This window comes from Perca fluviatilis, chromosome 20 (genome assembly GCF_010015445.1).
Source record: "Perca fluviatilis chromosome 20, GENO_Pfluv_1.0, whole genome shotgun sequence".
Lineage (NCBI taxonomy): Eukaryota > Metazoa > Chordata > Actinopteri > Perciformes > Percidae > Perca > Perca fluviatilis.
In genome coordinates, this window is record NC_053131.1 from 7,110,599 (window position 1) to 7,122,619 (window position 12,021).

A 12,021-nucleotide genomic window follows, 5' to 3' on the forward strand; every position below is an offset into this window, starting at 1 on the left:
ACCGGGCCCCATTATGGTAACATCATATCATTTGATAGTCTTTTTATTATATTTATCTTATTTTTATGTTTCATATCTTATACTGAAAGTTTTACTTTTATAGTGTTATATTCTAAGTTTTTATCCTTAATTAGGCATCTACAGGCTTGCTCTAAACATTTCACTGTACTAGTACACTGGCAATAAAGGTACCCTGTATCGAGTCCCAGCAGTGCTAAGGAAATTTTCCAGATGGTCACACAAGTTGTAAATAAACCCCAGTTTCACCACGTGTGTGGGAGGTCATCTCAAATGCACATCATAATAATAATAATAATAATAATAATAATAATAATAATAATAATAATAATAATAATAAATATATAAATATATATATATATATATATATATATATATATATATATATATATATATATATATATACATACACACACACACACTTACACTTCTAAGAATTTGATGGATGGTTTTCACTATGTTCTAACTTGTTATTGCCCGAACAGTTGATTTATAATAAAAATAATCAGCAGATGAATTGATGCTGTCTCCAAAACAGTGGTTTAGATAATCTGACTAAACTGAGGGTTTCTTGCCGTGTACAAAATAAATATCACGCTTATAACCAATAGAAACAATGGGCGAAACTGTAAAAAAAAAAGCTCAAGGTTGTAAAAAAAATAACAGCCAATGCTTCCTGTAATGCCATTCACTCTAGTTAGTTTACTCGATTTAACTTCTAAAAGTAGTTTGCTTGTTAAGCTGCTCATTTATGCCAAGTTCTTGGTAGGTTTTAATATAATTAGAATTGATCCGGTTTTATCAGAAACCGCCGGGACTTGTTGGGAACCGCTACACGAAGGATCTGTAACATCTGACACTGTTTGTTTTCTTGTTGTCAGGTTGGAGAAGAGAGCCGCGGGACTTTGGGGACGAGCCCGCCAGCGTCCGAAGTGACAACGCGAGCGTTCACGGAGAAATCCGAGGCCGAGGGAAAGGTCGAGGGCGCGGCAGAGGTCGCGGACGGGGTACGCTTCTTTGTTTTGCCAAATATTTACTCCCCGGTTTAACACCCCAAAATTTCAACTTTAAAGATTCATCTTAGGCGCCCGGATAGCTCAGTTGGTAGAGCGGGAGTTAGGGCTGTGTTCGATTGAAAAAATTCTTAGTCGACTAACACTCATTCAGTTGTATCGACTAATCGATTAGGTGATTTAATCGACAGATCTGTAAATCTGAGTTTCTCCGCAAAGAGTCATGCAAAAGGATGCATATATTGAATAAGATGATGCCTCCTTTGCATATTTAAACACATTTCAGAAAACGTGTAATACAACAAATAACTGCCTTAATGAAAGTAATCAAAGTAGGTTTCACGGTGATATCTATTAGGTCAAATGTCAACCCTTAATTCTTGTGTTTACTAGAGATGTGCTCGTACGTTTCTTGGAAATAAGTCATTCAGCATGAATGAAAAGCATCAAACATGACTAAACGAATAAAGAAATCTAAGTTGACTAAGATCAAAACGACCGATTAGTCGACTAATCGACTAAGAGGGAGCAGCCCTAGCGGGCGTCCATATATAGAGGTTTACTCATCGACGCAGCGGGTCCGGGTTCGACTCCGACCTGCAGCCCTTTGCTGCATGTCATCCCCCCCCCCCCACCCCTTCTCTCCCGTTTCATATCTTCAGCTGTCCTGTCAAATAAAGGCCAAAAAATTATCTTTAAAAATAAAAAGATTGTTTGAAATGGGCTGTTTGTATAATGTGTCAATTTTGTGTCTTTTTTTTAATTCCTTGCAGCTAATCGTTTAATTTTGGCAGACCTAAAGCTTTTGTAACAACATGAGAGAAGTTTTATTTATTTTTTTAAGTGCAATTTACCTTTTTTTTTTTTTTTTTTTTTTTCTTTCACTTCCCTTACCAGAAAACATGTCAGTGCTTGGCTCTTATTCAGTGATAGTGTCTGATATTTTTGTGCTGCTCTTTCAGGCCGCTATGAATACTCTCAGAGCTTCCGGGACTCTCAGTCGTCTGACGGCTCGGTTCGGGCCCCCTCCGAGTTCGGCAGCAACATGGTTTACTACTACGACGACGGCAGCAAGGTCCAGATGTACACAGTGGATGAGAAGCTTCTTAAAGAGTACATCAAACGCCAAATGTGAGTATTTGACATCTACATCTACTTTGAAGCACGTGTCTGTCTGGAAGGTGTGGTTCAGATTCCTTTACTACCAGGGGAAAGAAATCACAAGTCTTCCCTCAACACCACCTCAGCAAATGTCCAGAGCGTTCACAAGACCCATAAACCAGTTAGTAGTTGTAATGAGACATTAATATAGGTAATGTTCACCACCTTCTACCAGAATGCTTTTACAGCTGTAACTGGAGGAAAAGAGGGCATGAAGAATCAGTAATACAGTTTATTGTCATTTCCATCATTTGTTGCATTTAATTGCATAGCAATATGTTGGAAACACCCATTTAAGTGCTTTTTTTTAAAAGGTGTTATTTGATTTATTTCAATCTCAACATATTTGACATACAATGCAAAACAATTGCACAATACAACATGTCAAGTCTTTCCTTATCCAGTTCCCAGCAGCCTCCATATAAATGATAATAGGTGTGTGTAGTGTAGTATTTTGTCACACTGTATGTGTCTGTGGACTCGTAAACTATATTGCATTAAAAGGACCATCGCAGGTATCCCCCTCTCCTAGACATTTAGGGTTTTTGGAGCCTTAATACAAGTTATCTATTCCATCTTTAATGCTATTTATACTTTTTGAGTGTGAGTCTGGCTTCAACTGTAATTGTATTATGTTTAATAGTATTAGAATTGGTAAATTAAATAAATGACTAACTCATAACCTTCTGGTATTACTTATAGAAGAAGAAGCATTTTTTAAGATCTTTTGAAATCATGTATGTGATAGAAAGCTTCTTCAAGTGCATCAAACGCATCCTTCCAACAGTGCCAAAAACTGTAATTTATGGGGCTCTGTAGGTCTGCAGTGGAGATCCAAGGTAATCCCAAGTTGTTATCAGGGAATGGAAAAACATGAAAGGAAAGGTCAGCGTGCAAAGTGGTCAAAGTTATGTTTTAACCACACGCTCCTACGGAGTCAAACAGGTGAAGGTGGGCGTACAGAGCAGCTGTGAGTAGAGCTGTAACAAATGCCTGCTGTACAGTTGTCTCAGAAATAATTGCGATTAACAATAGAATTTTATAGAAAATAGAATTTATTTATTTATTACATTACTTTTTTAAACCAATCAAAGCTTTGAATGAAGTCCAGGTACATTCTTTTTACGGTTATGTGACCCAGGTCATGTAATAACACAAAAACGCAGCCTATGAAGTAAACCACGCCTCTTTATTATCATAAAACATTTTTTCTAACCCGATCCCCTCCTTGTCATTTTTGTTGCTAGTTGTTGGCACTTGACCCTATACACATAGCGTCAAGTGCCAACAACAGGCATAGTTTTAGCTAAACCGTCCACCCAATAATATATAACATATAATTGCATTTGGCACACAAAAGCAACAATCACAATCAACAGTCATGCCCCCTAAGACCTTAGCAATTAATTGCGGTTGAACCAAGAAACAGAATTGACAGTTAGACAGTTAAGTAGTAATTTTTGCAGGCCTAGTTGTGAGTGACTGAATAGCTGATAAGCAGGAAACGTGTGCATGTGTAGTCAGTTAAGCTCCTGTGGCTCAGTCCTGCAGGGGGCAGTGTGCACTCTGTGTCTGACTGACAGCTCTGGCCTCATTGCAGCAGCACACTCAGAATAGTGGAGGGTGAGGTGGACTCCTAAATATAGTCTGAGTGCTTCAGAGGAGACTGGGGATGAATTACTGTATATGCAGGGCTGAGCGAGGAAATGTAAAACAAAAAAGGGGGGTGGGAGGGGGAAGACATTCTTGTCGTCTCCTCTCTCGTCTTCCTCAGCGTTATACAGGCTGCTCACTCAGCCGACTGCCCACCGCCTGCAGGCTTGTGTGTGTGTGTGTGTGTGTGTGTGTGTGTGTGTGTGTGTGTGTGTGTGTGTGTGTGTGTGTGTGTGTGTGTGTGTGTGTGTGTGTGTGTGTGTGTGGACAGAGAGCTTCCCCCCCACTACAGATTTGGTTTTCCAGTCACAAGATTTTACATTTATTGTGGCTCACGACAACATTTAGAAGGATTATAAAGTGACAGTTTCACAGAAATAGATTTTTCCTCTGTTATACAATCACACGGTACCGAAATATGCCCCTTCACGCCACTGTGTGTTTGGCCTTTTTATTTTATTGAAATTGAATTGACTATATATTCTGTTATGCTATAATACTACATTTGACCTATACTATATCTTTTTTGTCCCTTACTATATTATGTAAATCTGTTACACTGTTTTATTACATTATATTTTATATGATCTTTTAAGACTGTCAAGTACTGAAAGCTGGCGTTGAACGTCTTGGCAATCTCTTAATCTGGTTCACTTAAGTGGTTAAAATAACATTTTTGCCAATTTGAGATCATTAAGTTCTGGTATGACTATTGGTATGGCTACTTCTTTACAAAATAGTTTTGTAGAAAAACATGTTTATGCTTCTCAAAGTAAGATATGAGAAAGGAAAAAGCGCAATGTTAAACTCATGAGACTTGAGTTTCAGTACCAAAACAATTTTTGACATTAATTTGAAGTGTGTTCCTGATTAAATGAACTCCCAAGCTACTTGATGAGCACTAAATGCTTCACGTTGTCTTCCTTCTCCTCCAGTGAATACTACTTCAGCCTCCACAACCTGGAGCGAGACTTCTTCCTGAGGAGAAAGATGGACACGCAGGGCTTCCTCCCCATCTCCCTCATCGCCAGCTTCCACAGAGTGCAGGCCCTCACCATGGATGTCAGCCTCATCATGGAGGTAACGTCACATCATCAATGAGTCAAGCGGTGCCTCTGTCAATAGAGACGGAGTGCATCGAGTCCTACTCGGAAAGCCACGCCCACCGGAGGGGAAAGCAACTCTCCGCTCTCCATTGACTTGTACTGCATGAAGATTCCTCCTTTGTCATTTCTGTCTCCTACCAAACGACAGAAACATGCCTAAAAGCTGCTATGTTGGGATGCACTAACCACAATGTTTAACCCACGACTTAAGTTTTTATAAGCTGCCGACCCGAAAAACGGAGCTTTTATGAAGACAAAAGTGGATACAGACGTTCAGGGAGAATAGGGAGACTGTGGGATCCTGACACTAAGCTAACGTTATGCCCAATGTTATGTTGGCAGCAAGCATTTTGTTACCAAGTCAAATATCCAAATGCCAGTTTTAGGCTAACTATATGTCTGTAAGTTAAGCTAACAAACAAATTGGGCAGTGGTGGCCTAGGGGGTTAAGGAAGCGAGCTTGGGACCGGGAGGCCGGTTCAATCCACAGACAAGCAGGATATAATCAGGGTGGGGAAAAAAGTGAAAGAGCAGTGCTTGTCCCTCCCTCATTACCACCACTGAGGTGCCCTTGAGCAAGGCCCTTAACCTCCAACGGCTCCAGTGGAGCTGCTCAGTGGCCAGCAGATCAGACTGTGGTTGTACTGGGCAGCTTCCAGGTAGGAATCATGGATGTATTAAGAGCCCCGTTCATTCCAACGAGAGTGCTCAAAAGCGCATAAAGCAATCATGGAGCTCGGCTCTTCCGCGTCGACTGGCCCATGACGTCACGATGGACATGCACACCAGCAACAGTTTGTTTATGTTGTCGTAGTAACACGTAGCAACCGGTAGCAACATGCTCTTTCATGAGCTTCTCTCTCGTGTCTCTTACAAGTATGCAAACTCATGAACTCGCCGTTTTCATTGTCTAAAATATTTACTAACGTTAAACATTGTGTTGTCGTTGTTCCTGATCGCTTAGGTGCTTATCTAAATAAACGATGGATGTATTTAGACAACCAAGGAGATTTAATCGTTATGTCGTGCTTCTAGCTAGCGCTAGCTACTAAGGTTAGCCTGCAGTTTCGTGAACAGAGCTTCTCTTAATAACATCCATGGCTTCATCCCTCATCTTCGTTGCAGGCTTTACAGCATACACACCATGGATGTATTAATGGAACACATGGTGAATTACAACCATTAGCGTTAGCATTATCCATTATTACAGCTACAGGACCCCGGGAGAACCGTCATATGAGCCTGCGCAGTGCAGTCTGCTCGCGTTCATCATGCCTAGTTTAATAACTCTGGATTCGGCTACTAGTGAATGTTAAAAACAAGGACCCTTTTAAGTGTTCGGGCTGGTAAATTGATGTACCCCAAAAAAAATATCCGCTGAAATATAGAAGTTTCTTTCGCCATGCAAAGTCTATGGGAAAGGTCTTTCTGGGCCAGAGGGTGCAATTCAAACCTTATCCGCTAAGCCCATGGTGGCTTTAAGACATGGCGCTCTTCCTGGGGGCTTGGTATGAATGTGTAACTGTGTGAATGTGACATGTCGTCGTTGCAAATGAGAAATTGTTCTCAATCGCCTTACCTGGATAAATAAAGGTTTAAAAAAACAAAACAAAACGTAATGTCAGACATATGGTTAGCACAGTCTCCTGATTCTCTCTGCTGATTCCTCACGTCTATATCCACTTTTGTATTCATGAAAGTTCAGTTTTTCCTTGTTGCATTCCAACATAGCAGCTTTTACGCATTTTTCTGTTTGTTAGCAGACAAAATGATGCGCTCGGTCTCTATGCAACACATGAGACTCCTCAGTCTGTAATGCTGTGTTGCAGTGTTGTCACTGATTGGCTCCAGGTTACGTTTGAAGTGTCTTTGCCACACAAAGATCTCAGGATAACTGGCTCCTTCAGTTATGCATTTGCTTTAAAATGATCTTTTAATCCCATAATTATTAATAATATTAAGAGTATGTGGGAAAAATAATATTTACAGAGCTACTTGCTATTAGCCCGACAAGCCAGACCCACATTGAGATGTTGGGTCTGGGAACTCACCATTGACGGAGCTCAATCCGAAATAAACAGTTGTCTTTTCAAATTCCCTCTGCACGCTACAACCAGGCAGAGCAACGAAGAAGGTAGCGGAGCTAGTTGATAGATTAAACTTTTGCCGTATCCGGTCGGCAAAACTCTGAACACATCTTCCTTTTTTGCTGGATGATTTCTGTGCCGTTCTTTGATCTTTTCTCAAAGAAAAGCTGAACTCCAAGTCTTCCAGAAGATCGCTGTTCCCAGCAGCAGCAGCAGCCATAAGCCTGCCCACCGACTTTATACACAATGTGACTGGCCTGACCAGAGTTTGATTTTTTGCAGCTCGCAAGCCAATGGAGTGTGCCTAGACCCCCCTGGCTGCAAATTACATTTGCTGCCGCTAGGGTGCGTCTAGATTTCTAGGCTAACTCGCTTTAAGAGCCAAGAGAAATTGTGACATGTTGCTTTTAAAAATGACTTTTTTTTTTCTTTTTCTTTTTTTTTATAAAAACAGATCAGGAAATAATGGCATTTTAGAAATGGGAACATGTATTTGTCCTTGTTTTAATAACTATATTAAATAAATCCATCTCAAGGCCCTGAAGAGCAGCAAAGAGGTGGAGCTGGTGGACGACAAAGTTCGCTGTAAAATCGAGCCGGAGCGCTGGCCCATCCCAGCCCCCAGCGTCGTGGGTTCCCCTCGGACCGACTTCTCCCAGCTCATCAACTGTCCCGAGTTCGTTCCTCGACAGACCCTCAACTCCACAAACTCCGGTCAGTATTCAACTCCTCTGCTACTTCTCTTTTTAGACACCAAAGGGAGGTAAGGGAGTAAAGAAGAAGGCCAGTAATTCATCCTACTAACAAGTATTGTGTATCAAAGCCTGATACATCTTCTTCCTCGGTAGCACTGAGCAAAACACATCAGTGAGTCGCACTGTTGAACTGGGTGACATGTTCCTTCATTAACATGAACCACACACACACTGTGCATTCTTTTGACCCAATCCCACATATTGTACACCGTCCTTCTGCCACAAATACCCACTAGAGCCCCAAATGTGGATTAATCCGCCGCTAACAATAGTCTCCAAAAATGCACTATTTCCTCCTGTGTGAATAACGTTAAAACTAAAACTACAGTGACCAGCTGTTTTAGGAAATTATTGAGCCTTTTTAACAAAAAAATGGGGCTGAGAGCCACAGACAGGAAGTCAGAAAGTATTGAGAAAACACATTGTTGGTTTTATTCTTTTCACTGGATTTTTCGCAAAAAATATAGAATATAGTTAGCCTTATCCTTTAAGTAATGTAAAACTGCTAGTTATTAACTACTAATTATAATGCACACAGTTATTAATTCAGTAGTATAAATAATTTCAAAAAACCCCAAACATAATCAGTTTTTTTTATAAACAATAGAAGACAAAATCCTGCAAATGTTAACATTTAATAAGAGGGAACAAGTGTTTTTCTGTTGTCATTTAAGAATTATAAATGACGTAAAGGCAGGGTCCGTTATTTACTGCTGTCAGGTTGTACAGACCATTTCAAACAATATATTAAAACGTGTGTATTGGAAATAGTTTCCAACGCTGCATTTTTAAATAATTATCGTAATAGTTCGGCGCCTCCTGTAGCTGAATCTGAGCTGACAGTGTGATGTGTGATTTTTAACACTGTGCTGAAGCTCGTCTTGTGTGATGTGTTGGGGCCTTTTCAGCTTCATCGCCTGTGAAGAAGACTCCTGAGTCTGCGGAGCCTCAGCACTCCGCTGAGCCCAGTTCCTCCAGCCAGGAGTCCCTCCCAGCCGAAGACGCCCCCAAGCCTGACCCCGACGCCTGGATCCAGGTGGAGAAACGCCACCGTCAGCCCTCCGGAAAGGTACCAAACAAGCTAAAGCCTATGATCTTTCAAGCACCACGTTTCCATTTTCATCCCTTCCATTTTCATCCCTTCCATCTTCCCCTTTTTTTCTGTTTTCTCATTACATCTCCTCCATCCTCTTGTGTCTCCTCCTGTCCGTCTCTCCATTTGTGTTCTTCACCTTTCGGCCGGCAGCATGTCACTGATGATGTGTGTGTTGTCGGCTCTACTCCTCCCACAGCGCTCCAAACCGGCCTCCTTCCCTCTGCAGTTGAGTACTTCCTGCTCACACTTTTTTTTTCTTCTTTTTTTTTTAAATCATTATTTCTTTTCCTTTGCCTGTCCTTCTCTGTGCTCCTCATTCATTTCACGTCTCATATATAATGTCATACCTCCAAACATTTCTCATGCAATTTTTACATTAGCTTAGCCTCATTTTATTTGTTTTTCACCCCTAATTCCCCCCCCCCCCCTTAGTTTTCAACCATCCATTCCTGGAAAATCGTGTGAATTAGAGTTTGAGTTACAGTAAAGGACAAGCATTAACGCTTGACTGTTTTCTAACGTAATATTGTTCGTTGTAGTGAAAAATGAACCATTATTAATCCACCGTAGGTGACATGACAGCTTTATTTTCGGAACTATTATCTTATGTGCAACCTAGTGATTTTTAATGGAGCTTCCTGCCTTCGACACAGGGCAGGATTTCCTAATAGTTTGATTGCAATGATTAGATTTTATGATATTTACTTTACTTTCATATACTTGTTAGCTTGTTTAATAGACATTATTAAACCTTGCTGTGAATGTATCCGTTAGTTAACCAAAGTAAAGTCCATCAGTGGTCCACGGACAGATGTAACGTAGCCAACAAAAAAATGCCATTGAAACTGATGAAAAGCAACAATAAAAAGGGAATAATATCACCTCAATATAATACTGTTCTATACACAGAGAAAACAACACGTACATCTAAAAAGACAAATCATACTGCCACAATAAAAACCAATAGAGGATAGAAAATATTATTTTGAAATGAACCTATTGACTCTATGAAACTACTTAAAAAGTCCTTTAACCTGGAACAAGGCCACCCAAAAACATTTTCCAGTGTTTGAACAGACGTGAGAGTGATATGGATGGCGAGAAAGCAACTAAAGCATATTTCACAAAATGAAACTGTTCCTTTTTTTTTTTTTTTTACATTCTCCATTTCACCACACCATCCTGTAGTTTCATGCTCTTCTCGCCTGTTCCTTGGTTAAATTGCCGCGTCTGTGTCGCCCAGGAGCGCAGCGAGGCTCCGCCGCGCAGCCACCAGGCCCGTCCGCACGCCCTGCCGGACCAGGAGGAGCTGGACTTCCTGTTCGACGAGGAAATGGAGCAGATGGCGCCCAGGAAGAACCGCTTCACCGACTGGTCGGACGAGGACGACTCGGACGACGAGCTGGACGACCAGGACGTCAACAAGATCCTCATTGTCACCCAGACCCCCCCGTATATCCGCAAGCACCCCGGCGGCGACCGGACAGGCAACCACGAGTCCCGTGCCAAGCTCACTACCGACCTGGCCAAAGCCATCAACGACGGGCTCTTCTACTACGAACAGGACCTGTGGAAGGGAGACGAACCCTTTGAGTGTACCAAGGTAAGAAAAAACACATGGAGGATAGTGTCTTAAAGTGCTCTTATTATGCTTTTTGGCTTTTCCCCTTTCCTTTTTTTTTACCTTAAAAATCTGCCTTTTTACTCAAGTTGTTTGACTTTGTGTAAGTGAGAGTCCTCTTCCTTGTCTCCTTAAAAACAACTTAGCCCAACATTATTACCCAGTATTTTTACTGGCTCAATGAGCCACATGAACTGAGAAAGTGTCGACAACCAAATCCAAATATTTGAACTTTAATTCAGTGCATATGTTCCTCTTTGGATTCAACGTTTAATTAACAATATTTCAGTTTAGGGAACCAAACGTGTCTGATCAGGTCTGTCACAAAGAGGCGAAGAACAGCACAGACGGTACATCTCAGTTCTGGTTGTGCCAGTACAGAAATGTACATGCAACACATGTAACAGGTTATGTCTGAACAAGCAGGTCTTTGAATTATGGCACCATTCACAGAAACTGTAGCTATTAGCATGGCACAAGGTCCCTAAAAGTTTCAATTTGAAGTCTCAAACCTTGAAAGAATACTCAACTTTTTTAGGGTGTTATTTGTATAAATAAATAAATAAGTCGGTAAAATGACACATTTCAAAAGAAGGGAAATTCATCTTGCATGCCCAAAAGTCATGATGCGTTTTTTAAGTAATATAGCAAGGTTTCAACTGTAATAGTGTTCTTGAGTACTAGTATCAGTACTCAGTGCGGCAAGTATCCAAATGTAAGTACTTGGCCTTGAATGTTGGTGTCCAGCTGTCCAACAGTCAGTGAACTAGCTTGTTCTGGTTCTTTAGCCTTGGCAGAGCATGAATCACTTCCTGTTATTGAATTAGCTGCCATGTTGTTAACCACTGAATGATTTTCCTTGTTTGTTTTTTTTTACCCTCAGTGGGTCAGCGCGGTCACTCTGTCCACAGTTTAAGACAAAATCATGAACAGCCGAGCTGCCGAATACAAGTACAGACTTGAGAGCCTCTGTTTTCACACACCCAATGCTCTTCATTCTCATTTTACAGTTTGAGACCAGTTTGACTTCCAGAAAAACATAATACAGAATTTTATGACCGTCTTGCTTCAGTGCAGTCATGATAAAACTTTAACTTTTTATAACACTGTCATTTTTTTTTTTTAGCTTGAAAATGATTGAAATATCTTTCTTTGAACGTTGCGGCAGCAGGAGGAGAGCAGGGAGGATATTGTCTTGAGATAGTCTGTGGTTTAATATATGCTATGTTTAATGTGTGTTTATTGGAGACCCATTTAAATTGCACCCTGGACTTCAGTGGATTTTATAAAGATAGGGCTGGATATTTGCACATTTCACAATTCTTCTTTGAGTCTTGATTTGATTCCCGAAGCTTGAGTGGCATCAGACAGTTACCAATATTGCATAAATATCAAAACACTTCTCAGAATTTATCCTGGGAACTTAAAGTTGTTTTCGACAACACGTCATAACTTTACCATGTATAACAATAAGACACATCTACACGTAACATTTAGCACTAATGTATAGA

General features: G+C 40.7%; 1 protein-coding gene across 9 annotated transcripts in view; it reads left to right on the forward strand.

The window, feature by feature from the left end:
- The window catches only part of larp1b (La ribonucleoprotein 1B), a 41,544-nt gene that overhangs the window by 12,159 nt on the left and 17,364 nt on the right, over positions 1-12,021 (forward strand). For 7 of the 9 annotated variants that reach the window (XM_039785523.1, XM_039785530.1, XM_039785531.1 and 4 more), the window contains 7 exons: positions 900-1,025; positions 1,994-2,162; positions 4,781-4,925; positions 7,575-7,752; positions 8,702-8,862; positions 9,040-9,114; positions 10,133-10,492. In XM_039785523.1, the coding sequence (XP_039641457.1) occupies positions 900-1,025; positions 1,994-2,162; positions 4,781-4,925; positions 7,575-7,752; positions 8,702-8,862; positions 9,040-9,114; positions 10,133-10,492 (1,214 nt within the window). The remainder of the gene's footprint in view (positions 1-899; positions 1,026-1,993; positions 2,163-4,780; positions 4,926-7,574; positions 7,753-8,701; positions 8,863-9,039; positions 9,115-10,132; positions 10,493-12,021) is intronic. The other 2 variants (XM_039785527.1, XM_039785528.1) reach the window with 1 other exon arrangement.